The sequence below is a fragment of the Lichtheimia ornata genome (genome assembly GCF_029851405.1).
Source record: "Lichtheimia ornata isolate CBS 291.66 chromosome Unknown scaffold00042, whole genome shotgun sequence".
In the NCBI taxonomy this organism is placed as follows: Eukaryota; Fungi; Mucoromycota; class Mucoromycetes; order Mucorales; family Lichtheimiaceae; genus Lichtheimia; species Lichtheimia ornata.
Genome location: NW_026695362.1, coordinates 234,194 through 260,949, shown reverse-complemented (window position 1 = coordinate 260,949; position 26,756 = coordinate 234,194). Strand labels below are relative to the sequence as shown.

The window sequence follows — 26,756 nt, the reverse complement described above, 5'->3', positions numbered from 1 at the left end:
GACGTTTCATTATTATACAAAGCACATTGCTGCTTAAATAGTTTCATTCAATGCTTGTAAAAGATGGAAGTAGTAGACGTAATGCAAAAGTTGGGTACAATACTAGCGGGGATGACAAAAGCGCCGCCGGCTCTTTCCCAGAAAGAGCGTGCTGAGCGTGCTGAGCGTGCTGAGCGCATGTCCATATTGATAACCCAGCACAGTGCTGGTTACATAACCACCCAAGTTGTCATTAACATGAGCATACATCATAGCCCAAGATGGATTATTCTTATTATTAATGCCTCTCTTGAAGATGACGCATTAAAGCCCTGCATAGAGTAGAATCATTCATCCCTGCAGTCATGTGCATTCAACAAATTAACAAGTTCAAGAAGTTCTACTGTCAACTTTATTCTTCTAGAACAAAACATATTTACATGACCAAAGAAAAACGTATTTACAAGGGTAAGAATGGTTGCTTATCTCCTTCTTATGACGATGGTTGCTGCTCACAATATTCTGGTGGACTAGTTTCAGCATCATAAGCAGGTAAACCAAACATGGCTGCATCCGACATCGACACACGAATAAATTTTGGTTTGGTGTGTAAGGTAGTATCATTAACGACTTCAGGATCCGAGTAAGGTATGGGCGTTGCTGCTGTTGTTGCTGCGACTCGATTAGCATCATCCGTGCCGAGAGTGATAGGCACCAAATACGATCGTTTCTTTTTCGATGGGTGTAATGTAGATCCTTGACGCGATTTGATTGTGAGGCGTATCATGTAGCGAAGATCGATTTGACGGCCATAATTCATGCTGGGAGGCAATTCTCGTAATGGCATGGAAATAATATGGTTGTCGCTATCAATGCGTTGTTCCGCTTGACGCACAACGATCGTTTTGCTGTAATGAAAGCCGCTGGTAACCACCTTGTAGTGTTGTTCAAGCGTTGCTATGGCAACAATGTGATAATCACCACCACGCGTAGTACCGCATGAAATCCTCAATGCATTAGTATCGTCGTCGTCGTCATCGTTACACACGTATGCTGTATTGAAAGAAACACGAATAGGTATAGAGGAGCCGATGGGTTTATCATCTTGAAAGGGAGTCGTCGTGGCGGTATCAATAGGAAGGATGGGCTTGAAAAAGACGGGGCATTGTTCGGTTTGGAAAGGTCTATAACCAGGACGCTCAACACTAGCATAGAGGTAATAGCGGCATTGAACGAGTGGATTATCAAGCCAAGCGGATGGATAATTGACGTCGGGCATTTGACAAGCGAATGGAAACAGATGAGTGCCAGGCTCCATCAATGGCCAATTACCGCACTGCTGAGCCTCGCGCGCTGAAATCCCCCACAAAACTGTACACACGCTAAACATTGGATCTTCATCTACCCGTTTTCCCCAGGCCATGGCGTCATAGTTCAAGTATTCTAAGAAAACGAGGATTTCGACGATCATTAGTTACTTTATCTGTTTATCTTCCCCTCACACACGCACACACATGCACACACAATGCTACTCACCGGTTCCCTTATATATCAACTTTAGCTGCATGGCTGCGAGTGGTTCAGCAAGTTCAATGTAAATGTTGCCTTCAATAAAAGAACCGGGAGAACATATTAATCGACCTTGTTCATCACAACATTGGGGTGCAGGCTCAATCCGAAAACGCACAGGGGCTCGTTTGTATTTGGTGGAGAGATGATTGATAAAGCGTATCTCGTCTTGCGATGATAATGATGATGACGATGATGATGATTCATTGGTTGGATTGCGGGAGGAGGAGACGATATCAATAAAGTTGGTGTGGGTGGAATTCGAGGCGGCGTCAGATGTTGGAGCGTGTTGTCGTCGAACCATGATAATAATGACGAAAGAAGAAGATGATGAAAATGGGAGAGAAAGAAGTATGACTCAACGCAGCAGACTTGCAAAGTGGTCGTTAATTCATTTGCGCTCTTTTATTGGCTGCTGATTATCTTGCTTGCTGGTAGTAATGATGCTATACAGGGGGTGGCAAGGCTTTGAGTGGATGAGGAACCAGGGCACCCGATACATCTCCCCACCACTCAGCCGTACGATGTTGGTACCACTCAACTATAGAAAATGATCATAGTTGGTCTCTTTTGCCTTATCTTTCACGAGAGTGTTACTTACTGGTTTTTCTCAGCCCTTCTTCGAATCCCATCTTTGGTTTCCACCCAAGTGCTTCTAGTTTGGTAAAATCCACACCATATCGCTTATCATTGAAGGCTCGGTCTTGCACGAATTCTATATGGTCATCTTGATTGTAGCCGAAGATCTTGATCAACCTTTGGGCAAACTCTAAATTGGATATCTCAAACTTGCTACCAATATTGTATGTTTCACCAACTTCGCCCCGATGAAATATGACATCAAGCGCATCTGCAACATCGCCTGCATAAAGGTATTTGCGGGAATTATGCCCATCCCCATGTATATAACTACACCTCCTCATGTATCAGCCCCATCATGTATTATCCTTCCTTCCTTCCTTTCATAGACGACCCTACCATTTCCCATGCCGAAGCAAGCTGCAAATGAACTTTGATGTGATCTTTTCTGGGTACTGGTATGGGCCGTAGACGTTATTTGACCGAGTAATCATAACGGGTAAACCAAATGAGCGATAATAAGCCTTGACGAGGCATTCTGCAGCAGCTTTGGTTGCGGAGTAAGGATTGGTAGGTGCTAATATAGTGTCCTCCCTGCAATCTGGCTAAAGGGAAAAAATGATTAACGAATCCATCATCACCTTCAACAATGGGCAAACAACAACAATGACTTACTCGGCTTACAACTTCACCATAAACCTCATCCGTGCTGACATGTATGAATCGTTTGACACCATGTACTTTGGCAGCTTCAAGCATCACATGTGTTCCCATGACATTGTTCCTGCACACAAACACACGCACGTCAAAATCATGTCCATCACACAATGTGGCACCTGGTGCAGTCATTACCTGGTGAATTCAAATGAATCCCCAAATGAATTATCGACATGTGTTTGGGCTGCAAGATGGAAAATGATATCGATCTGCTTCTCCTTGAGGACAAACGCCATAAAGTCGGGTGATGTAATGTCGCCCTTTTGTGTGATAACGATCAGCTACTTCATCATCATCATGCATGCAACCCTTCCCCCCATTGATGAACATACCTTGATGAAGGTATAGTTGGGAAACTCGGCAACCGATTTGAGATTATGTAATGATCCACAGTAATCGAGCTTATCCACAACGTAGATGTGGTATTCAGGATATAGAACAACCAACTTGCGAACGAGAAAGCTTCCACTACAAGGAGTATCATGGCATCAGTATCCAAGGATGTATTTCCCCGGCAACCAGGACGACTCACATAAAACCTGCTCCTCCAGTGACGAGAATGCTTTTGACATTGTGTAGATCAGAAGGCAAATCTGGAATGCGTTGACCAATGTCTACTAGGTCGAATGGAGCCACCGTTTTACAGAGGCGTTCATGTTGATCATGACTTTCATTGGAGATGACGGGAGATGACAGGCTTGAGGGTGTCGGTGTCGGTGGTGTCATAAAGAAAGGCCTGTGGTATGTTGTATTGTCTGTGGAAAGCAAAGACCAAAACGCATGGGAAGCTATTCTCCTTATATCGGGCCCTTGTGTTACTTTAGTTTAAACACGGCATCCGTCATGTTGGGATTCAAACCTGCACAGCACAACATTGGCGCATGTTTGTCAACAATCAATACTACTTTATTAACATGCATGAACCCCCACCACCCATTTCACATCATCTATCCTCTTCTTTTTCTTGATGGCCATTGTCTACTTAGGATGTTAGTACGTGCTTGTGTCTCGGATAATAAAAGTTGTCAATTGATGGGGGGAGTGAGTCAATGTCTGCTTATGTAATCTACCGTATGTGGCAACAAAACCCACCAAGCAAGCGTCATTTCCTGATCTAAATGTGACTCTGTTGCTGTCAGCAGGTTGATCATGTCCTTAGTTTTGGTGAAGGCCCATTGTAAAGCAAGGCGTAGGGGTACCCCCAACGCTACCGGGTAAATTTGATAGGAAATGATAAGGTATACACAATGTGCCATAGTGCATACAATGAGCCTTTTATTCAAATACATATACCCATCGTTAAGCGAACCATTTACTGCCTAGTATCCCTCTTTGTGAAACCCCATCATGGATCAGGACCTTTGGACCGTAAAAACACGTATCCTTTCGCCTTTGAAGGAGTCGAAGGATAACAAGAGAATCCAATTTGATGCTAACGTATCCGGATTTCTGGCAAAATGTATCATTGAAGACGAAGCCATCAAACAATACATGATCCATAACAACATTTGTGAAGGCTCCATGGTGCAATTCGATGGTAAATGCGTATCAAAGTATACAACATGATCATCCAAATTAATGACATACATGCTGCACGTATAAAAAGGACGTCCAATGGTGACATTGGGTGAATGCTTTCGACAGCATCAACGGCTCGTCATGAAGGTTTTGACTTTGAAGCTGGTGATTACGGGCAATACCGAACGACTCACACGAGACGGAAGGCGTAATGAAACTATGAAAACATTCAATGGCGATACAGCAGATATTGAAGCTGGGTTTTACAAGATGCATGAAACACTCGAACGCATACGAAAACGTTATCCTGTCACTGAGGAGGAGATCAATGACCTTGACGACATATTGAAAAAGTGTCGTGCTCAACTCGACCACGAACTCAAATTGCTGCACAAAGAATATCCATGCAGCTTGCAACAAGATTCAAAAAAGCAATGAAAAGATCCCCATACTTCCTTTGGCATCAAAGGGAGGACAATGAATGTATAATAAAGCCGGCCCTTTTATTACGTTCATCAAGCCATGTGAAAGGAGCTTATGTATACATACAATGTGGGAAGACTGTTGATGCATAGAACACACCATGCCGCCTTGAACGACGATCTCATTTCGCTACAGCAACAACAAGTGGTAGAAAATAGGATCGATGTCATGTGATTTACTGGATTTGGAATTCCTCTTTGTGATCCCAGATAATTTTCTCTACTGCTTGACTTCCTTCCACAACACGATCGATGGCCCATTTGCCCAACACAGCTGGCGCATGGAGTGCCTTGGAGCCTCCTCTCAGTAACGAAATGTAACGATCCCGTTCAACCCCGATCCATAGCGTGCTGTTGCTGATCGACGTTTTCTTTATACTGAATTGGTAGACTTGACACCCTGACAACTATGGGGTTTGATTCCATGACACCAGTGCAATCGGGTGCTATCCCACTCTTCATGAAGAATAAGGATGTCGTGGTCGAGGTATATAAGTGAACGAGTGATATTGAAGCGAACAAACAGCTTATTCTATTTGGGGGGGTTGCTAGGCTGTCACTGGCTCGGGCAAGACATTGGCCTTTGTTATCCCTATTATCGAGAAACTACTACGACGGGAAGATCCTTTGAAGGGGAACCAAGTGGGTGCCATGGTCATCACGCCAACTCGGTAAAGTAACAAGAAAATGGATGATAACAATCAAAGCTCATTGTTTTCTGCTTGCAGTGAATTGGCTCAGCAAATCCACAGCGTCTTTGAACTTTTTGTGCGTGATCATCCTCGCAAAGATCAGTTAACACTCGGTTTATTTATCGGTGGCACCACAACACTTGCACAAGATCGAGAGACGTTTACAAAGACGATGCCTCGGATATTGATTGGAACACCAGGTCGTTTGGAAGAGTTATTGAAATCAGGGCAATTGATCAACACCAAGGAATTCGAAGTGCTTGTGATGGATGAAGCGGATCGATTATTGGATATGGGCTTCAAGCAACAATTGAGTGGCATCATTGCACAATTACCAAAGCAACGTCGTACAGGCCTGTTTTCAGCTACCATGACAGATGCTATCTCTGAATTGATTCGTGCTGGTTTACGTAACCCTGTCCGCATTGTTGTCAAGGTGCATGATCTTGTCCAAAACCAGCAACGTACGCCATCAACATTACGTATCGACTACATCGTTTGTGAACCGAATCAAAAGCTTTTGCAGCTCGTACGGATACTTGAACATCAATTGGCAACAGGGGGTGCTACCAAGTTCATCGTCTACTTTTCTACTTGTGCATGTGTCGATTATTTCTACAAGTTGCTACACAAAAAGCTCAAAAACATGTCGTTTACGGTTCACTCCTTGCATGGTCAAATGGATACCAAACGACGTGCAGCCACCTACAACGCCTTTATTCAGCTTGCACCTGCAGTACCAGCAGTCTTATTATGTACGGATGTCGCATCACGTGGTCTTGATATTCCAGATGTGGATTATGTTATTCAAGTGGATCCGCCACAAGATCCCAAGGCATTCACCCATCGTGCAGGTCGTGCAGCACGTGCAGGACGTCAAGGTCGTGCCACTGCATTATTATGCCGAGGCCGTGAGGAGTTTTATGTTGATTTTCTCAAATTACGCAAGGTGCCTATGGAACGAGCACCCTATCGTTTGCCAGATGGACAAGAAAAGGATAATAGCAAAGTGATCAAAGAAGATGGCGAGGAAAAGGTCGTGTCAGAGCCTGTGGATGATCCTGAGTTGACATCCTTCGTCGATTCATTACGTGAAGTCATCAAGGTGGATCGAGATATGCATGATCGTGGCATGAAAGCATTTGCCTCTTGGGTTCGCTCATATTCCAAGCACGAAGCAAGCTATATTTTCAGGATAAAGGATTTGGATCTTGGTCAAGTTGCTACCTCTTTTGCTTTGCTCAAGGTAAATAAGAGCACCTTTGTGCATTACGTGTTACTCACAATGAAATTTTTTATATGCAGCTACCAAAAATGCCCGAACTCAAAGATACCAAGCAAATCACATTCACACCTGCAGATATTGATGTAAGGAGAACCTAGACAATGAATACATTGGCTAGTGCTGACCACAGCTTTTTATAGTGGAACAATTACAAATATCAGGACAAGAATCGAGAAAACAAGCGTCAACGTGAAGCAGCTGCACCAGCACCCACCAACAACAAAAAGCCTAAAAAGTATGTATGATGGGATATGATTTATGAAAGTGGGATGGGAATTGACATTATGGGAAATGGTAGGCAAGTGACGGAAGCATGGTCAGCTAAAAAGGAAGCCAAGATGAAGAAACAAGAGCGGAGGACCAAGAAAGAACGCAAAAAGGAATATCTGAAACGAAAAGCCGAGGAAGTGGAAAAGGACGACGATGATGCGGATGATTGGGATGAATTGGCAGCAGAGGAACGAATGGCAAAGAAAGTTAGAAAAGGCAAAGTGAACCAAAAAGAGTTTGATACTATGTTTATGGATGAGGATAATGAAGCATAATAAAATAGACGTTTACATGTACTCCTAGCTGATGTAGTCGTCGCAGCAACACGCGGAGCCTTAAAGGTCAACCCCCCCCTCCTTCCATGCTAAGAGGTTTCATAGTATAGTCGGGCATAATCCCTCTTTTTTTTCCCTCGTTTCGTTTTCCTTGTTATGTATCATGGATGATTCTGACATATTACCTTCTCTTGTAAAGTCCAAGAACAAGTTTGTCATTGGCGGCGATGACTCGACTGCTTTACCATCTTCACCTCCACCGGCAGAGATTACGTCCAACTCAGCAACAAACAACAACACCGGCAGACGTTCCCATCGACATCATGTGAAACGACGATCGGTTGGTCATGTCAAAATGCGTCCATTGTCGAGAGTGCATAGCAACAGTTTGACGGATACCGAAGCTGAACCAGATGACGGCAAAAAGAAACGAGCGCCATTGCGCCGGTCTCAGTCTCATAGGTCGTTACGAGTCGAAGGCAGCCTTAACATGACATTATCCAGCACGACACCGATTGTGACGAGGACGTCGACATCATCCCAGCAGAGCAACAAGATGAGCAGCAGCAGCGATCATAGCAGTTGTTGTAGTAGCAGCAATCCATCCTCACTTCACGTATCTCAAGGGGTGGTGGCACAGCCAATAGCTCAAACGTTTCATGCGATTGCTAACAATATTGTGGTGCCCGAACCCAGAGCCGCTTATTCTGCAGCCCAAATCATCAGCTCATCATCTCCAAGATCATACGAGAATACTAATGCATTATTACCATCTTCATCTTCATCGATGCATCATCATCATTCACCTTCTTCTTCAAGAGGAGGACAACAACAGCGACGACGACGACGGAGGATATTATTACGGTCTCAATTCCTTACACCCGATCATGATCCTGTACAAGATCCTGTGGAACAAGTCGACAGCGAATATCAGTTGATCCGTGAATATCAAGATCCAATGGTAGAAAGCTTGGTACGATGTATGTTAAGGAAACGACGTATCAATGTGAATCGAACAATGTCATCATCCGCTGTTCATCAACTGGCACCCACGCCTATGCACACAGCTCAGCGTGCAGCTGCAAGAAGACATCACAATACATCATCCCCAAGACCTACTTCACCTGTCACAGCTTCCCCATCCAATGCCTCCGGATCGGGATTGCTAGGTATCCGTTGGAGCACAGCCACCAGCTTATGGGATCGCATGATGCGTAGTACCTAATGAATGATTCAACAACCCACCACCACCACCTTTTCTTTTATTCTCCATCATCGCCTGTATATACGTGTTGTTCTATTTCTACAGCAGTTCCTCCTTCCTTTGATCATTCACCCATTCACACACACGCCTTCTTCTTCTTCTTGTTCTCCATCTCTCTCTATTCTATATATATATATATATACTCTCTCATTTTCATGCATGTTGGTTTGACAATATTTTTTCGATAAATCATCCTTTGTAGTCTTTTTTTTTGTCACATTCATCCTTGTTGGAGTGTATATGCCTTTGATAGTATAAACATGCACACGTCATTGGATCCATTCGGAAGATTACCCCATCGATCCTTCCCCTCCGCCTTAGTCCGATCCACATGTATATTCATCCTATTTCCATCAACCCAGCAATTCAAAAGTAAGGAATGCTTTTACGGCAGTAGTAGGTAGGTCCCTTTCAACCCACCTTTAAATGCCGAATTCACATGTGAATACGAGCATGGCATTGCAAATGCATCCACACCAAGCGCTCGTGTGAGTTTCAACCTTGTGTAACCATGCAAAAGCATAATGAATGGGGAAGCGTACAAGAGGAGAAAGAGGATGGATAGAAATGGGTTCACCTTACTGCATTCAAAAGTAAAGAAAAAAACCTAGGCGGATGACCTGTCATGGTCTCTCTCCCACATCCACTTTTTTCCCAAGCAGAAGCTTCCTTGAAAAGGATAAAAACCAATGACTCAATCGGTTTGAGACTATTGTTGTCAGTGTGGGGTAAACCAGACCTTAACAATGCACGTGTCTCTCTTGTGCGCCTGGTGAATTCATATCTTACCCCACCTTCACGCGTGTGCCACTCTCTCTTCATCCTTCCCTACTAAAATCCGGTAGCCTTCTTTTCTTTTCAACGCATCACAAGCAATCTTTTAGAGTGTCTCTCTCTTTCTCTTTCTCTTTTTTTCTTTTTCTCTTTCTCTCTATCACTACCTTTCAATCTTGATTCATCCATCATGGCTCAAGTACGTTTCAAAGTCAATGTCTCGGACAAGCTCGATTATACACCTCTCGATACAATCGAAGACAACATCAGCGTGGTGCGTGGCAACTTTACAACAGGTCAGCCTTTTCTTTTACCAATACATGCATCACCTCTTGTACCCACGCTGATGGATTGATTTTTATAAAGGCAAACCACGCGATATGTACTGGCGAAAGTTTCAGTTGAATCGATTGTATTCCATGGTCAAGGATCATGAAGAGGCCTTTTATGAAGCTCTTGCCAAAGACATGGGCAAATCTCGGCATGAAGCTTTGATGGGTGATATCAGCCCTCTTCTCGAAGAATGTCTTTACTTTTTAGATGCAAGTATCATTGCCTGCCTATAGAGGACCATTTTTTATTTCTTCTAACATGAAGCTATGCACCCGTACAGAACATTGAAGATCTTGCCAAAGACCAAAAGGTCAAACCACGATCAGCCATCAACCGCCATGACACTTGCATTGTCCGTAAAGACCCTCTTGGTGTCGTTCTTATCATCGGTATGACATTCTCAATGGCATATGGCATATAGCACACACACACATCATCTCATGCATTCTTTAAATCCATAGGTTGCTGGAACTACCCCTTGCAGGTACGTACGTTGGATTGGGCGGGGGGGGTTGTCAGGTGGCCAAGATTTTCTTACCAAAAGCGGAATTTTTTTTGTTGCTCATTGTTTAGCTGTCGCTTGTACCTCTTGGTAACACAACGCTATCAAGATTCTCTTGTACGTGTCACTAACAGATCCCCACCTCACCCACCTTCATGTAGCTGGTGCCATTGCTGCTGGTAATGCTGCCATTATCAAGGTAAGACAAAATTGGGCCATGTTGCAAGATACATCGTATTCATTCATCATGAACAGCTTTCCGAGATCGCTGTGCATACTTCAGCTGTGATCAGTGAGCTATTCCCAAAGTACATGGATAGTAGCTGCTATCGCTTGGTCAATGGTGGTGTTGAAGAGACCACTGCTTTATTGCAACATCGCTTTGATCACATCTTTTATACGGGTGGTGGTCAAGTTGGCAGAATCATCATGACAGCAGCAGCCAAGCACCTTACTCCTGTGACGCTTGAATTGGGCGGCAAATGGTATGTGTAATAAAAGCACATGAAATAACATGTTATTCACCCACCACTACATAGCCCTGCTGTTATTACTGCCGATGCTGATATGAAAACGGTTGCTCAACGTATTGCTTTTGGCAAATTCTTCAATACAGGCCAAAGCTGTATTGCCGTTGATTACGTGCTTGTGCCCCGTACCCATGTGGATGCCTTTGTTCAAGCAATGCAAAAGGTCGTCGCCAACTGGTTTGGTCAAAACCCCAAGGGATCCAAGGACTATGGCCGTATTATCAACACACGTCATTTTGATCGCATTGCTGGATTGTTGGAACGCCGTGGTTCTGGCACCGTGGTCATTGGTGGCGATATGGATCGCGAAGAACGCTACATTGCCCCCACCGTGGTGAAGGATGTAAGCTTCCAAGATGCTGGTTTGATGACTGAGGAAATCTTTGGTCCTATTCTTCCTATCGTTGCCTACAATGAAATCCAAGACGCTGTTGCCATGATCAACCGACAGTAAGTTGCTCTTATAAAAGTTTGAGATTTCATGCTAAAACGTCCATCCACAGTGATGCTCCCTTGGTGGTTTATGCCTTCGCAAACAAAAAGAAGGATCAACGTCAAAGTAAGTAGTAGACAACAATAAGAGTCACATGTAGGATGAAATCTAACATGACATGCATGTTGTAGTCGTTGATAATATCCCATCGGGTGGTGTTCTTGTCAATGATACCATGGTTCACTTTTCTGGTAAGTCAAACGAAAAATTGGCATTTCTTGTTGTATACTAAATTTCTGGGTACGCACGTACAGAATTTGCATTGCCATTTGGTGGTGTTGGTCCATCGGGTATGGGCAAGTATCATGGCGCACGTTCGTTCCAAACCTTTACCCATGAACGATCCATGATGGTCAAGAATCAACGCTTTGAGTTCCTCATGCGTTCTCGTTACCCACCTTACACACCTACCACTTACAAGATGCTGCGTTTCGCTCTTCTTACCTCGTCACTCAAGATCAAGCGTATCATGTATAAGCGTGAGCTGAAGGCTGCCTTGTACATTGTCCTCCTCTACTTGTTCTTTTACCTAAAGAAGCGCTTCTATTAAGCCCATCATGTTTATATATCAATTATTGACACACAACAATATATATGAAGATCATTTTAATAGTATGACTTTTGCACAAGGTATGAGTCTAGATGTAGACATTGGGATGTTGTCAACATTGTCTATAGGTGTTGTTGATAATTGAGGTGGGCGGGGGGGGAAGTTGAGGTGTATAAGTATGTTGCGATATGGACACTATTTTAAGGCGACCATTCGAGGATAGCACGACGAATCGATTCCCAGTATTGGAGTTGGATCATGAACTTTTTCGCAGCATCGAGATCGTTACCGGAAAATGCCTCTGACAATCGCTGTACAGTCTCTTGGTATTTCTCTACACGTTATCCCATGAGATGATGGTCATCCATAATGCCTCTCTCTCTCTCATATATACACTTACCGTCATTGGTTTCCTTGACCTGTGCCACTTCTTCATCTGTGGTGGCTTCATCCAATTCCTCACGTATCTCCATCACTTCCATCAAGAGAGCAGGATCCTCAAGCGAATCAGATTCGCCCACTTCAACACCTTGGAGTTCCAACAAATACTTGGCCCGAGCCAATGGATCTTTGAGTGTATGATAAGCCTTGTTCAAGGTGGATGATTGCAGCTGAGCATACTCATGTTCACGCTAAAATGACATCATAGTTCATTTTAGTACCATTGTAATCCTCCCCACCATCATCATCGCTAGCTACCTACCTTGGATGCCTGTGAATAGCTGTCAGGATGTGCTTTTTGTTGCAAGGTAAGAAACTTGAATCGTAAAGCCTTGGGATCCACATCAAAGCCGTTTTGTTTGCTATAAAAGTAAACGACAAGTGAGCGAGTTGTACTTGTATTTATGTCACTAGTATCGTTTTCTTACCCATCAAGCAAGAGTTCATAGTAGTTTACGTTGGGAGTAACAGGCTGGATAGCTTGGCAATCGGCACAAAGGACGGTGGCATGTTGTTGAGCAGCACCACATTGCCAACATGCGGGTTGAGTTGCTGTTGCTGCTGCATGTTGGAATCGTACACGAGAGCCAAGGTACTGTGGACGCATTCGCACGCTTGAGAAACACTGACGACCGAGATTACGCAACATGATAGTATACAAGAATAACAAAGAGAGGAAAAGGGAATAAGTATGCTTGTCAGAGTAATTATAGCGCGCCTTTTCGGTTGTCGTAATTTAAGCCAAGCAGCTGCCCTGCCCTTGCCAATCGGGTGAGCACGAGCCATCTGATTTTGACGAGCATACCCCTCCCCATCTGATTATGAGAAGCACCTTCTCTTTAGGATTTGCCATGTTTTCTATAGAATGGATCCATTTCCTCTCATCCACTGTTGTCTTTTATCGAGTCCATTTATGCCAAAATAAATACAACCTTACTATACACGTCTTATGTAAACGACACCGCTCGCTACTAAAAAGTACAGTTGTCGATGCTTCAAGAGGAGGAAACAAGATCGTCATTATTGATTGAGGAAGATGCTTCATCTCTCTTTTTTTTAAATTCATAGGAAAAGTCACGTGCTCGGTGGATGTGGCGGGAGGGGGATCATATAATAAAAGGATGTTGGTCATACACTTGGGGATTGCTACTAATTAGATATGCATAGTATCATTCACGTATTCACAATGCATTGATCATAATAGAGGGTGTCATTGTTGTTACAAGAGACAAGGACATCTTTGTTCACGCATGTGACGTCATGGAGCCAACGCGTCGCTTGTCGGATGTCGCTTGAAGTTGCTCCCCATCTTTCCATTTCCGCACCTCTTTGCACACGTCTCCCCCTTCCACCCAATACACACACACACACCCGACAATGTCCAACGCCCAACAATTGGCTACTCTCCGTGATCAGCTCAAGAACGAAATGGGTTCGGCATCTCCCAACGCCGATAAATGCAACGATCTCCTTGCACGTTCCAAAGTAGGGTGCTCATCAAAGGCTACATACATACTCTTGGCTGACAACGCAATGACGACTCCTTCTACTAGATTGCCTTTATTCAGCTCGGCGTCTTTAACCCTACACCACAAAATGCCAATGCCGATCTCTTGGTTGTTGCACGTAAGTTGCGTGGGGGGGGGGTGCGATCGGGGTAGCGTTGTCTAGGTAGCAGCAGCAGCTGACGTTATCGACTATCAGGGGACATATTGGAAATGGGCGCTTATCACAGCGTACGCACCAAGGACATTGAGTCTTTTGAACGATACATTGCTCAACTCAACACATATTATCATGACTTGGCGTAAGTAATCCATGGGGAATGACGCGATGAAGATGTTAACCCCACTTTTTTTATGCAGATCTGTTCTTCCAAGCTCACCTCAAATGTTTCCTTTGATTGCTCTCAACTTGTTACGTCTATTGTCACAGAATCGTTTGTCAGACTTTCACACCGCCCTGGAGACAATTGATCCCGAGCAACTTCAATCCAATGCATACATCAAGCAAGCTGTTGATCTTGGTAAGCATTTCCCCTCCCCCATGATGGTGATGGGATCGTGTTAGCTGATATATACACTGCTAGAACAATACTTGATGGAGGGCAGTTACAACAAGGTGTGGAGCACGAGAAAGACCGTTCAAGGAGAAGAATTCATGTTCTTTTATGATATCCTGATTGACACAATCCGGTGAGTATCCATGGTGGTGTGTAAGGCGTGAGGAAGATTCCAAAAGTATTGATGAGAGTATGCTTTTACAGTGACGAGATTGCTAGCTGCAGCGAAAAAGCATATGATTCATTGCCATTGCAAGATGCTAGTACGCTTCTCTTTTTGAAGAACTCCCAAGAACTTCTTAACTTTGCTCAAAAGGTATGTAGAGCAATGGCTTTATTGTATTGAATTGAGTCTCACTCCTTTGTAGCGTGGATGGAAGGTGCACCCCGGCGAACAAATTATTCACTTTGGTACTGACGATAGTGCTGCAGTGGAAATACCGCAAGAACAAATCATCACCCAAACTTTGACTTATGCTAGAGAATTGGAACGCATTGTATAAACATTCAGTGAGGGGGAGAAAAGAGAGCAATATAATAATCCTGCTATAACATCATCTCTAACAACATACGTGTCGTAATGGGAGAGGGAAAGGGAAAGGGATGGGGGGAGAGAGATGACATACACACACACACACACACACACACACATGACAAGGTTGATGGAGTGGCGGGCGGGTGTGTGGCATCCATCTGCTGGAGGTTTTAAAGTTCACAATTTGGCTTCCGAGCGATTCTTTTCCACTTGTACTCTTTTTCTTTTTGTTTGCACACGGGCATCATGGTGGGCGAAGCAATGCTGTTCATTTTCGCGGTCGTTATGGCTGCTTTGTTGCTATTTGCTATGGTCTTTTTTGTAAGTTCATACCGAGATTTGGTCCCAATCTTCCACAGCGTACCATGAGCTCACCATGGAGTTCGCTCTCTCTCTCTCTCTAGGTCATCATGTTCTCAGACTTGGAATGCGATTACATCAACCCTATCGATCTGTGCAACAAGCTTAACCAGGTGAGTGACATGAAAAAGGGATAAAAGATAGATGATCCCAACAAGTGCACTAAACCACGAGGTTTAGTTTGTCTTGCCGGAAATGGCCACGCACGCGTTTTTGTTCTTTATGTTTCTTATCAATGGAAGTTGGATGGCAATGCTTCTCAACCTACCCTTGGTCGCCTACAACGCTCGCAAGTAAGTAATCAAGAATGAATAGAGGGATGCTGTGTATACCAACATCATCTGACACGGATACCAAAAGGGTCATGAACCATCAGCACATGTATGACGCGACTGAGATCTTCCGGACGTTATCCGTGCACAAGAAGGAATGCTTCATCAAGGTCGCCTTTTACTTGATCGTAAGTTGTTCATTGGGATACTTAATGGCAAGGACATGGTATTGACATTGTATTCATCCTTTTTTGCAGAGCTTCTTTTACTATCTCTACCGTATGATCGTCGCTTTGATTGCAGCTGATTCCTAAATGCATACAGGAAGTCGTTCACAGTGTAATTTACTATCATCTTTTATTGGGGTTGCACATAAGATAAATTGATTGAAGGGGTCTATATATACAACTATAACATTACCTTGATGCGTTTGCTAGACATGTTGTGGGATCATTAAGCATGGGGTATACTCATAAAGATGGTTGCTTTCATCCATATCATAAACACAAAATCGATGTCAAGTGTCATTCACGGCTTATTGAAGCGATGGTGGTGGATCATAAGTTTGGGAGCTAAGCAGATCCATACCACTGATTCATCCTTCAAGAGAAAAGCCGTTTCCATGAAAGTCGTTTCCATGGCATCCGTTTCCATGACATACGTTTCCGTGGCAATCCCATAAGGCGATTGAACACAATGAACAAGATGCAAGAAATATGCCATTTGTCAAATGATCCTCGTCGCGATGGAAATGAAGTTGCAAATTCCTGTTTTAATTACGAAGGATGATCCAATGTTATGGATTAGTGGTAAAGAAAGGCCTTTAGAATACCTGACCAAGGGTATACGTAATTGTAAAGCTATTCATTTATTCAACAATAAGAAGAAAGCGTTGGGAATCGATCTATGTTAACAAGGAGGTGTGTGGGTGGTTGGGTGTGTGGATGTGGGTGGTATCGATCATCAAAATGAGCTAGTCGTCGATCCCAAATCTTCATAATTTTTCGGATCCCGTGCGGGAAGAGAGGAGAGATAACCATCCACGCGCGCTTTTGCGAGTTGTCAGGGCTCTTTTTAGTTCTTGATTCCAAAAGATGGGCTTCAGCTTCTCGAAACTCTTTGATTTCTTTGGCAAAAAGGAGATGCGTATCTTGATGGTCGGTCTCGATGCTGCCGGCAAGACCACCATCTTGTACAAACTCAAGCTTGGCGAAATTGTCACCACCATTCCTACCATTGGTAAATTGCTCGTGTGGAAAGGGGGGTCCCTGGTCTATTATTATTTTGACTGATCCTGATGGCCATCCTTAGGTTTCAACGTGGAGACTGTTGAATACAAGAACATTTCCTTCACCGTTTGGGATGTTGGAGGACAAGATAAGATTCGACCTCTCTGGCGTCACTGTAAGTAAAGAGAGCGTGTGTGTGTGTGTGTCGCATAAGGGGAATAGAGGACTAAATCCTATCCATCATTCGATAGACTTCCAGAACACTCAAGGCATTATCTTTGTGGTGGATTCCAATGATCGTGATCGTGTCTCTGAAGCACGTGATGAGTTGCAACGAATGCTCAACGAAGACGAGTTACGCGACGCCTTGTTGCTTGTGTTTGCCAACAAGCAGGATTTGCCTAATGCTATGAATGCTGCTGAGATCACCGACAAGCTGGGTCTTCACTCACTGCGTAACAGACATTGGTACATTCAGACAACATGCGCTACAAGCGGTGAGTGATGCATCATATTCATATGTTAATGCGGGCAATAGCTGACATGTAAATATCCTGTTACATAGGTGATGGTCTTTACGAAGGTCTTGAGTGGCTTTCCAATAACCTCAAGAACCGGGCTTAGACATTTGTTTGCTTATTAGAATCAATCAACATTCTCTCTCTTCGAATCCCAATCATCAGTAAATATATATGCTTTGTTCAAAGAGAAGACACAATGAGGGTTCAAGAGAGGAAGATCTTGTAAATCCAAATGGGGCGATTTTGGGTGACTAACCGAGCCCTACACACGTGCGGTTTAAGCGGCTGTCCAACCATCCACAATAGTTTATTTCTTCTTGGATTCACGACGACGCATTTACCACCCTATTCCTTCCCAACAAAACCCCCACACCCACCACACTCTTTTACTCACACACACACATACACATACACATATCACCATGGAGACAAAGGCTGTTCAAGCCGCTGCTGATCTTGACTCGGCTCGTTGTCGTGGCAACTGGGCTGCCATCCCTGACTTGGCCAAAAGATACAAGAAGTATCATCCTGATGAATCTGGTACATTTCGGCTTTCTTTGTAATTTATTTCATTCTTTCATCCTAACACGTACCACAGTCTTGGATACAGTTGCCTGCCTCGAAGCTGAACTCGTCGAATACCTTCAGCGTGCCCGTAATGGCAACAATCGTCAATCGTTTTCTGGAACCGATGCCGGCCATCAACAAGACACACCAGACAACATTTACACTCCTTCACCCATTCAACCTGAAAAGTTACAGACCTTCATACAACGCCTTCAAGACATTACAAGCAACCGAAATCAGGAATTGGAAACACCTGATGACCGCCAGGCACAGGTACAAAAAAGTTGTCAATGATGCTTTGTATATGCAGCTAATAGGGTGTGTGTGTGTATAATACTAGTTTGCCAAGATCATCCTTTCGCGGGTCTACTATGAAACAGGGCAATATGACAAATCGCTGGAGGCTTTACAGAACCTTGCTCTGAATATCAATGATGCGACCTCAGGCTATGGATTAGTACTCCTCGTGCAAGCACGCACTATCAAGGGTGAGACAAATATCATGCGAGTGTGTCCGACAATGTGGATTAATTTTAATTCGTCAAAAGGTATATGCTACGAGAAGCAAAGTAACATTAGTGCTGCAACCGATGCGTTTGGGGCTGCGTGGGACATTGTGGAGCAACACTTGGATCAAAAGAGTGAAATGTTGGCGTGTTGGATCGAGCAAAGCCTGTACTACGGTACACTTTTACGCCTACGCACAGGGTAAGTTGACTAGAATGGCTTGTTGGCACAACAAAGGAACAAGATCAGGTCAACTTATTGGTCAAATTAATACATAGTGCCCCACCACAAAAGACCTTACGCATGATGCGAGCTTATACTCGATTGGTGGGTTCTCATTGGCCTTCTCAACAATGGCGCTTGAATAAGCAATGGGTTATCTTTCGATCATACGCTTCCTATCTCACCAAGTTGTCAGCTGGCAATGTCACTTTTGCAAGGTTTGTGTGTGTGCTGTGTGCATGTCTGTGTGCGTGCGTGTGTTAGGGAGATGAAGGAGAAAGAGAGTGGGGTTTGTGAAACAATGCACGGACTTGTTTTACTCACGCTGAAATTCATGTGATTACTCTCAGCTCTTCTCAAGCAGCCGTTGCTGAGCTATGCCAAATCACCGAGACGATGCGTGTGCTCTTTAGAGCCATCCAAAGTACTTGCACCAAGAAGCAAATCAGCGCACGCGCCATCGAACTTGCTGATATCACTGTATCCGCCCATGATACAATTGGATGGGGTGACCCTGTTTACATTCGCCAATTTCTTCATGTAAGTAAAACATTGGATAATAAGCACACGTGAAATAACAACTTGCATTTGAAATTTAGTTCTTATACCAAGCCAAGGAGCATACCTTCAACAGCCCAAGCATTACATGCTACTTGTTCTTCACCCTTGTTCGAGTCGGCCAATTCGATGAAGCAAGATATGCATTCAACTCTTATATGATGCTCTGTGGAGCTAGCGACTTTGCCAAGTTGTTGGAAAACGACAATGTGGATGCCCGAGAAATCAGTGCCTGCGCCACTGTCATATGCAAGCGCATGTCCGTTCTTCAAGATACGTGGGCTGAGATTCGTGACAAGACCATTCAGGTGTTGCTTGCAGGTGTTGCACTCCATGGAAATCATTATGCGGATGGCAAAACAGCTGCTATCATGGCCGAGCTTGCAGTTGAAATCGTGGAGCAATTGGATATTGGAAAAGCAACCCAAGCAATGTGCTATCATTCATGTGGTATTGCTCACGGCATCCTTGCCTCCCAATGTAAGTACTTTGCTACGATAATGATGATATCCTTTATTGGCAACTAAACTTCATTCATAGGCGACAGCCCTGATACACGATCTGATTACCACAAAAGATCCATCGACTGTTTGAAACGTGCATCTGATTATCAGGATTCATGGCAGAGCTGGTATGAATTGGCCCTTCAACAAGCCGTGGTGCGTGATTTACACAATGCAGCATCATCCATCACTCGATCCATTCAATTGAAAAAGGACCATTTACCATCATGGCACCTTCTTGCTCTTATCTACTCATGCAATCAACATCAAGATAAAACCACTGAGGCATTGCAACTACTTGAAACCGGCATTGAGCAATCCAAAGTGCTTAGCATCCTTGGCGATATACCATCTGAAATGCCCGTTGTATCATGGACAGGCGAGAAAACCAGCTCTGAATACTTTTACCATGCTCAATCTTATTTGGAACTCTCCATGTCACAAATCCAATTACTCGAGAAGCTCGAAGGTCCTGAAGCTGTATTGGGACTCTTTCCTGAATTGTTTACTCTTCACAGCAAGTTGTCAGCTGACCTTGGCCTTCAGGATGCACCCATCAGCCAAAATGGATCGCGTAAGCCTTCAACAACATCCACCTCCACAGAAGAATCCACTGTAGCAGCAACGATTCGTAAACCATCTTATGATCGACCCAGAGCCAATAGTGCTGCTAGCAGCCCCGTCCCTCCTCGTCGTATGAGATCCAGTAGCAGCGATGATGCCAGAAGTGATCGAAAGCCAGCAACGACTGCCAGCATGAGTGAGCTCCATCCAAGCAGGGGATTGAATAGAGAAGGCAGCAAATCATTACGCAAAAAGAGCATTCATTTGATTGATGTGGGATTTGCACGTCGTATTGGCAGCAACAATAGCCAAGGCTCTTCAAGGAAAAACAGCTCATCGACACTACTTGACCGATCCAATACCACCACCAGCTCCGCCACCACCACAACCACCTCATCATCACTAAGACGTTCCAGCAGTGTCACCACCGAATCTTCAATGCTCTCCTTATTTGCCCCCTCACCCAGCAGTGCCCAAGTGAAGACATCTTTGTTCCGTTCAACGAGTATCTTTATTAACCAACAACGGGAACGATGGTATCAGCTATTGATCAAGCTCTGGTTACTTTCGACAACTACGTTTATCCACGCTGGCAGAATTGAAGAAGCTACCAAGGCGGTGATGGAAGCTGAGGAGCAACTGCTTTTGGGTCAATTGAACGATGCCAATGTATGGCACCAACTTGGCGTTGTTTGTATCAAAAAGGCGGATGAGACCAAGGTCGACGAATTAAGGGAAACAGGCCTCGATGCATTCAAAAAGGCACTTGCCATTGACCCTGATCACGTGAATACATTGGTGGACATGGCACGCTGCTTTATTGATATGGAAGAATGGGAACTCGCTGAGAGTCATTTGGATCGTGCTACTCAAGGCTATGGATGGGATCATGCTGAAGCCTGGTATCTCATTGGTGTCTGCCACCGTCAACGACAAGATATGCAACGTGCCAAGGAATGCTTTGCATACGCACTCGAGCTCAGTGAAACTACACCTCTTCAGCCGTTCACATTACTGCCTCGTTTTGTCAACTAAGCCATATACACACGTGTTTTGATATTGATTCACTAGTAAAGAATATAATATACTTGAGTAATGGATGAAAAAGCAAAAAACAAATGATGATGATGAAAGGAATGGTGCTTAGCAACGACAAAAGGATATATAAATCATGGCCAGTGATACGGCTCTTCAGATTCAATGGAGTCTTGACTACGCTCTGACGACGATGAAATAAATTGAGGACGATGTCGTATAGGATCTTGCTATCGAGACAAGTGCACGTCATCAGCTTTTGATATCAAGCATTGTATTACCACTTACCTGGTCTTTGTCACGCATGGATGGTGGAAGCATAGGTATTCGTAGCAATGTATCCCGCCATTCTTTCTACAATACAGTCGTTCATTGTATGTCCACAACATGCATTTCTTTATCCTTACCTTGGATGCTTCTTTTGCTAATCGCTCGGCTTCTGCAGCACGCTTCTTGGCAAGGTTGATCATATCGTATCTCTTTTCTCGCTCCTCCCACTGTCGTTTTTGTTGTATATAGTGTGAATGGGCTTCTAGCTCTTCTTCCTCAGGACGATCCTTCTTTTGATCTCGTGCTTGTGCCATGCGTTGACGATGGGCTTTTCGTAAAGCCAACTTGCGTTCCTTCCTAAATCGCCATCGTGGAAGACGATCCTTCTCTTGGTCACCTTGTCCTCGTTTGTCCATATTGCGCCATGCAAGTGAAAAAGTAGATAGCCTTGGGGGGTGTGTCAACCTCGAAACGTTTCAGCAATAAAGCATGATCTTTCTTTCATACCTGCACTGGTTTCTGTAGTTCTTTGTTATAGCTCCGCCTATCATTTACATAGAGTGCACAATGAATCAATCAGACGCTTTCAGCTCCTTCATAACAGCATTTACAGGTAGTAGATATCCTTACAACCTTTATTTACCGAACAATAAATCTTTCTATAATACTATCATGCACCAAGTGCGAAGTCCAGCTAAGGGAGAAAAAAAGGTCTCTTACATTTGGCTAACACAATACCATATCCCATAAAGTAACCCTTTGATCCAACGACCTTCACACGAGACAGGCTGACAAGTACAACCAATTGATCCAATGGGAGAGATACATCATCAGGAAAGCTTCTATCCTTTGGGGGTGCATTGTGATGATATCGAAGTGAAATGGCACTTGATGCGTGATGGCGATTTATATGTATGGCGCGTCAAAACATGGGAGTTGGATGATGATGGCTGTATGGTTGAATAGTCATAGCTGGTGTAGAGCACCACAATTGGATGCACCAATCATTCAAGATCACAGCATCAAGCATAATGGGATCAAGTTGACAAACGATACTCAAGAAGAAAGCCTTTTTCCACGCGTTGTTTACGTCCAATTCCTTCCATCCCATGCACCAAACCAATATCCATATCCATATCCATATCCGTAGGATGTCGTATGTATTGAAACAAGTTGCTACACGTAAATAAAGGTGCTCCTATACGATGGCTATCTGCTGTCCACGTGAAAAGGCTGCAAGAGAAGTTGCTGAAAGTAAAGAACGCGATTCGAGACAATGGAGCACGCGCAATGCGGATAGCAACTGCTGCAATGAATGCTGTTACGCTTGATCGTGGCAGAGGAGTGTGCAAGGCATTGTGCTGTATGAAAGAAGGCACGCGTTGTAGTGGAGTGGCGAAAAGAAGGTGTGCACGTCATGAACTTGCCCTTCAGTCGAAGGCAATCGAATCAAGAGAGTTGTCGGCTTGACATGATGGGTTGAAGCAGGAAAATCGTTTGCAGGTGGTAGTTGTATGTACTTGAATGGGGCAACAGTTGACAATGGAAGGAGGAGACAAGAAGTTGTGGGAGCGGAAGGAGTGGAAATTAAATGGGTCGAACACCTCTTGTATAAATGCATGCACGCTATACATCAATCCTTGATTATGAGTTTACCCATCTCGAACCTGAAACTTTCACACATGGTGCTCTTGGACATGCTGATCAACATCATTCATTTAAAATTCGCAGACTTCATTGTGAAAATCTAAAATGCGGGGCTGCCCAAATGGTGGATGGCGGCAACAAAAGAGCGGACGGTCTACCGCCCCGAAGTTGCCCACTTCCAACTTGCAAATTGGTCAGGATGGTGCTCCGAGCATGCTGATCCACTTTTTTCAAATAAAAACCTCACGCTTCATTTGAAAATTTGGAACGAGAGCGTCCAAAAGTTTGAAAGACGGAGACATTCGCAGGGTCTGTCTTTCAAGAATTTATAGATTCACTGTTTGGGCGTAGCTCAGTCAAATCGGCTCGGATCAAGAAACTGGAATGATGGAAATGATGGGCTGGAGCAGGAGAATCTTTCACATGCAAGGGATTTTGCAACAACGTTGATTGTGAGGAAATGGCTGATAGTGTGCAATATACGGACTACTGTGGATAGCCATAAAGTATAATCATCAACCCTTCCAGTCATGCAAAGCAGCTGTGTTACACAAACACGCCCCTCTGCATCTTATTACTCTGTCAAGGTCTAGCTACTCGACAATGAACAAGGATCACTTTTCATATACCATCACGCTTGCCGCATAGTAAAACATAAAGGTGCCTGCATCTCTAAACTTTACAATCAAACGTGGGGTCTTTATGAGAACAAAGCTGCTCGTCGGAGCCAAAGCGATCTTGTGTCAAAATATGAAGTCAATCGTGGCCATTCCCAGATTTCGCAATGTCGCCACCAGCCAAACTGGATCTGGGGGTCGACCTCTTCGACGACGGCGACCAAAAAATATTTTTTGGGCTGTTTGCGACATTGAACGCGAAACTTTCACACAAGGTGCTGTTGGCCAAGCCGAGTCCATTGCTCTAATAAAAACCACACGTTTCATTGTAAAGTTTGGAGATACAGGCACCTTTATGTTTGTAAGCGTGATGCTATATGAGAAGTGGTCTTTGTTTAATGTAAAGTAGTATGGCTATAATAGAGCAAAAGATGCAGAAGGACCTCTTTGGGTAACTCAGCTAAAAAGTCAGGACTTCAGGGACAATGCATGAAAGGTACGCAACCCTCACTTTTATGTCTTACATTGGCAGCTAATAGCCACTTTCGTGCATTCCCAACTTTTGTGCATTCTATTGTAGGTGGACGATGCTCCTGCTCTAGACATTCATTTCCATGATTAAAGTAGGTTGATCCGAGCTGATTTGGTTGAGTTACGCTCAAACAAGATTACATCGGTTGAGCTACATCGAGCGTGCTTTATGTCCAGAGTGATGTAATCTCTCTTTGACCGTAGCTCAGTCAAATCAGCTCGGATCAACCTACTTTAATCATGGAAATGAATATCTGGAGCAGGGGCATCGTTCCCATGCAGTGGATTTTGCAACAACGTTGATTGTGAGGAAATGGCTGATAGCGCGCAATATTGGACTATTGTGGATAGACCATAAAGTATAATCCATCAATCCTTCCAGTCATGCAAAGTAGCTGTGTTACACAAAGAGGTCCCTCTGCATCTTTTGCTCTTCCAGGGTCCACCTACTTGACAATGAACAAAGACCACTTCTCATATAGCATCGCGCTTACAAACATAAAGGTGCCTGTATCTCCAAACTTTACAATGAAACGTGTGGTTTTTATTAGAGCAATGGGCTCGGCTTGGCCAACAGCACCTTGTGTGAAAGTTTCGCGTTCAATGTCGCAAACAGCCCAAAAAATATTTTTTGGTCGCCGTCGTCGAAGAGGTCGACCCCCAGATCCAGTTTGGCTGGTGGCGACATTGCGAAATCTGGGAATGGCCACGATTGACTTCATATTTTGACACAAGATCGCTTTGGCTCCGACGAGCAGCTTTGTTCTCATAAAGACCCCACGTTTGATTGTAAAGTTTAGAGATGCAGGCACCTTTATGTTTTACTATGCGGCAAGCGTGATGGTATATGAAAAGTGATCTTTGTTCATTGTCATAGTATGACAATAATAGAGCCAAAGATGCAGAGATTCGTGTTTGTGTAACCCAGGCCTTCATGCAACTCAAAAGGGCAATGAATTGCTACTCATGCACTCAATAACACATCATAAATTGGCAGCTAACATGCACTTCTTTCAATTCCCAGCTGTTGTTCAATCCACTGCATAGGAACGATTGTCCTGCTGCAGACATGCTTGTCCCTGATTCGGTTATTTTGATTCGAGCTGATTTGGCCGAGTAACGATCAAACGCAGAAGTATCATCCAATATCAGAAGAATTTATCGGGTTAGTTATACGTAAACTGTCACTTGATAGCCCATTCCTCCCATTCACCCTTGTTGCCCAACCCAATGCATGTGAACGATTGTAATGCTCCAGCCCATCATCTCCATCATTCAACTTTCTTGACTCGAGAGAATTTGACTGAAAAACGCTCAAACACAAAACATCATCCAATTTCAGAGAAATCATTTTGCAAAGTTATTTGTAAACTGCCAGCTAATAGCCCATTCTTCCCATTCACCTTTGTTGCCCAATACAATGCATATGAACGATTGTCCCGCTCCAGCCCAGCATGCCCATCATTTAACTTTCTTGATTTGAGGGGATTTGACTGATAAACACTCAAACTAACTCTTCCACTCCCACCTTCTTCCCTCTTCCTCCCATTCTCATCTGTTGGCCCCATTCAAGTATACAATCACCACCTGCGAACGATTGTCCTGCTTCAACCCATCATGTCAATCCTACAATTGCCTTGATCCTATTGTCGTTGACTGAATGGCAAGTTCATGGCGTGTACACAGCACTACAGCATACGCCTTCCTTGATACCCACATACTCTCTTGAACACTCCTCTGCCACAATCAAACGTAACAGCGTTCATTCCAGCAGTTGCTATTAGCAAGGTCTTACTCCAAAGTTGGTTGATCATCAAGGATTGAGATTGGGACACGCGAGTCAAATCGTGCAGCAGCTGTTTCGTGATTAAGGATGATAGCGCTTATGATGACACAACCAAGGATACAATGACACAATGATACCCGTTGACGCTATGTGATTCACTTACACCTTCTTCATTTGGCAATGCTATTTCTTTATCTATATCATAGCTATCTTTATTTACCATGTCTTTTTCTTCAGCTTGAATCGAATAAACAAGAGATTTAACATAATACCTAGAGTATCGTGCTATCAGCTCATGTGTGCAAGATGTGGATCACTTGGTTGGTTGCTGGATTTACGTTGCATGACCATACTCGATATCACACCTACTAGTAGACGAGTGCTCTTATCTTACTTCCACGGAGCGTATGGTGACAGGGTCCATTTATGCGTGTGCATCATGTTTGCTAGCGATTTTCAGCCTCCCTTTCTCATACGAACACTTACACAACATCCGTGAAAGGCATCCCCCAGCATAGCAGGTGATCTGTATTAGTAGATTGATGTCATTGTTTTGATTATCCACCTCACTATAGCTTGTCTTATCGAAACCTGATACGTGTAAAGACATTAATTACGCTCAGGCTCTTTTTTAGAGAACCTGCCTTTGATGGTGAAGGCACTCGCAATAGCTGAGTATTGTTTATTTAAGGGCGATAAACAGGGCATTGGTTTGTT

At 43.9% G+C, this 26,756-nt stretch overlaps 12 protein-coding genes across 12 annotated transcripts; 8 read left to right on the top strand and 4 right to left on the bottom strand.

Moving 5' to 3' along the window:
* Nucleotides 1-472: 472 nt before the first annotated feature.
* O0I10_008195 (uncharacterized protein) lies at nucleotides 473-1,852 on the bottom strand (the record flags this gene model as incomplete). Its single annotated transcript, XM_058488202.1, has 2 exons — nucleotides 473-1,422; nucleotides 1,516-1,852. 2 exons carry the CDS (start codon nucleotides 1,850-1,852, stop codon nucleotides 473-475), a joined length of 1,287 nt encoding a protein of 428 aa, XP_058341095.1.
* Nucleotides 1,853-1,994: 142 nt separating this feature from the next.
* On the bottom strand, nucleotides 1,995-3,570 carry O0I10_008194 (dTDP-glucose 4,6-dehydratase; the record flags this gene model as incomplete). The annotated part of the gene is made up of 7 exons (XM_058488201.1): nucleotides 1,995-2,089; nucleotides 2,150-2,457; nucleotides 2,527-2,732; nucleotides 2,803-2,911; nucleotides 2,980-3,104; nucleotides 3,177-3,312; nucleotides 3,377-3,570. The coding sequence occupies 7 exons, from the start codon at nucleotides 3,568-3,570 to the stop codon at nucleotides 1,995-1,997; spliced, it is 1,173 nt and encodes a 390-aa protein (XP_058341094.1).
* A 621-nt stretch (nucleotides 3,571-4,191) lies between these two features.
* Nucleotides 4,192-4,800, top strand: O0I10_008193 (uncharacterized protein; the record flags this gene model as incomplete). Its single annotated transcript, XM_058488200.1, has 2 exons — nucleotides 4,192-4,381; nucleotides 4,451-4,800. The coding sequence occupies 2 exons, from the start codon at nucleotides 4,192-4,194 to the stop codon at nucleotides 4,798-4,800; spliced, it is 540 nt and encodes a 179-aa protein (XP_058341093.1).
* A 296-nt stretch (nucleotides 4,801-5,096) lies between these two features.
* Nucleotides 5,097-7,366, top strand: O0I10_008192 (uncharacterized protein; the record flags this gene model as incomplete). Its single annotated transcript, XM_058488199.1, has 7 exons — nucleotides 5,097-5,161; nucleotides 5,235-5,331; nucleotides 5,397-5,515; nucleotides 5,573-6,782; nucleotides 6,842-6,904; nucleotides 6,962-7,056; nucleotides 7,120-7,366. The coding sequence occupies 7 exons, from the start codon at nucleotides 5,097-5,099 to the stop codon at nucleotides 7,364-7,366; spliced, it is 1,896 nt and encodes a 631-aa protein (XP_058341092.1).
* A 163-nt stretch (nucleotides 7,367-7,529) lies between these two features.
* On the top strand, nucleotides 7,530-8,591 carry O0I10_008191 (uncharacterized protein; the record flags this gene model as incomplete). Its single annotated transcript, XM_058488198.1, has 1 exon — nucleotides 7,530-8,591. The coding sequence occupies one exon, from the start codon at nucleotides 7,530-7,532 to the stop codon at nucleotides 8,589-8,591; it is 1,062 nt and encodes a 353-aa protein (XP_058341091.1).
* Nucleotides 8,592-9,594: 1,003 nt separating this feature from the next.
* O0I10_008190 (uncharacterized protein) lies at nucleotides 9,595-11,812 on the top strand (the record flags this gene model as incomplete). The annotated part of the gene is made up of 11 exons (XM_058488197.1): nucleotides 9,595-9,700; nucleotides 9,771-9,946; nucleotides 10,018-10,126; nucleotides 10,199-10,221; nucleotides 10,311-10,329; nucleotides 10,401-10,438; nucleotides 10,495-10,724; nucleotides 10,779-11,219; nucleotides 11,273-11,328; nucleotides 11,394-11,453; nucleotides 11,517-11,812. 11 exons carry the CDS (start codon nucleotides 9,595-9,597, stop codon nucleotides 11,810-11,812), a joined length of 1,554 nt encoding a protein of 517 aa, XP_058341090.1.
* A 200-nt stretch (nucleotides 11,813-12,012) lies between these two features.
* Nucleotides 12,013-12,902, bottom strand: O0I10_008189 (Fe-S protein assembly co-chaperone HscB; the record flags this gene model as incomplete). The annotated part of the gene is made up of 4 exons (XM_058488196.1): nucleotides 12,013-12,146; nucleotides 12,213-12,444; nucleotides 12,516-12,615; nucleotides 12,682-12,902. The coding sequence occupies 4 exons, from the start codon at nucleotides 12,900-12,902 to the stop codon at nucleotides 12,013-12,015; spliced, it is 687 nt and encodes a 228-aa protein (XP_058341089.1).
* A 728-nt stretch (nucleotides 12,903-13,630) lies between these two features.
* Nucleotides 13,631-14,818, top strand: O0I10_008188 (uncharacterized protein; the record flags this gene model as incomplete). The annotated part of the gene is made up of 7 exons (XM_058488195.1): nucleotides 13,631-13,738; nucleotides 13,807-13,879; nucleotides 13,958-14,060; nucleotides 14,119-14,279; nucleotides 14,343-14,448; nucleotides 14,520-14,631; nucleotides 14,684-14,818. 7 exons carry the CDS (start codon nucleotides 13,631-13,633, stop codon nucleotides 14,816-14,818), a joined length of 798 nt encoding a protein of 265 aa, XP_058341088.1.
* A 293-nt stretch (nucleotides 14,819-15,111) lies between these two features.
* On the top strand, nucleotides 15,112-15,796 carry O0I10_008187 (uncharacterized protein; the record flags this gene model as incomplete). The annotated part of the gene is made up of 5 exons (XM_058488194.1): nucleotides 15,112-15,171; nucleotides 15,255-15,323; nucleotides 15,391-15,503; nucleotides 15,571-15,670; nucleotides 15,740-15,796. The coding sequence occupies 5 exons, from the start codon at nucleotides 15,112-15,114 to the stop codon at nucleotides 15,794-15,796; spliced, it is 399 nt and encodes a 132-aa protein (XP_058341087.1).
* A 780-nt stretch (nucleotides 15,797-16,576) lies between these two features.
* On the top strand, nucleotides 16,577-17,335 carry O0I10_008186 (ADP-ribosylation factor 1; the record flags this gene model as incomplete). The annotated part of the gene is made up of 4 exons (XM_058488193.1): nucleotides 16,577-16,721; nucleotides 16,794-16,886; nucleotides 16,963-17,208; nucleotides 17,277-17,335. The coding sequence occupies 4 exons, from the start codon at nucleotides 16,577-16,579 to the stop codon at nucleotides 17,333-17,335; spliced, it is 543 nt and encodes a 180-aa protein (XP_058341086.1).
* A 319-nt stretch (nucleotides 17,336-17,654) lies between these two features.
* On the top strand, nucleotides 17,655-21,188 carry O0I10_008185 (uncharacterized protein; the record flags this gene model as incomplete). The annotated part of the gene is made up of 8 exons (XM_058488192.1): nucleotides 17,655-17,772; nucleotides 17,831-18,072; nucleotides 18,140-18,287; nucleotides 18,348-18,507; nucleotides 18,585-18,746; nucleotides 18,879-19,068; nucleotides 19,128-19,566; nucleotides 19,627-21,188. 8 exons carry the CDS (start codon nucleotides 17,655-17,657, stop codon nucleotides 21,186-21,188), a joined length of 3,021 nt encoding a protein of 1,006 aa, XP_058341085.1.
* A 134-nt stretch (nucleotides 21,189-21,322) lies between these two features.
* O0I10_008184 (uncharacterized protein) lies at nucleotides 21,323-21,874 on the bottom strand (the record flags this gene model as incomplete). Its single annotated transcript, XM_058488191.1, has 3 exons — nucleotides 21,323-21,418; nucleotides 21,477-21,542; nucleotides 21,596-21,874. The coding sequence occupies 3 exons, from the start codon at nucleotides 21,872-21,874 to the stop codon at nucleotides 21,323-21,325; spliced, it is 441 nt and encodes a 146-aa protein (XP_058341084.1).
* Nucleotides 21,875-26,756: the final 4,882 nt, after the last annotated feature.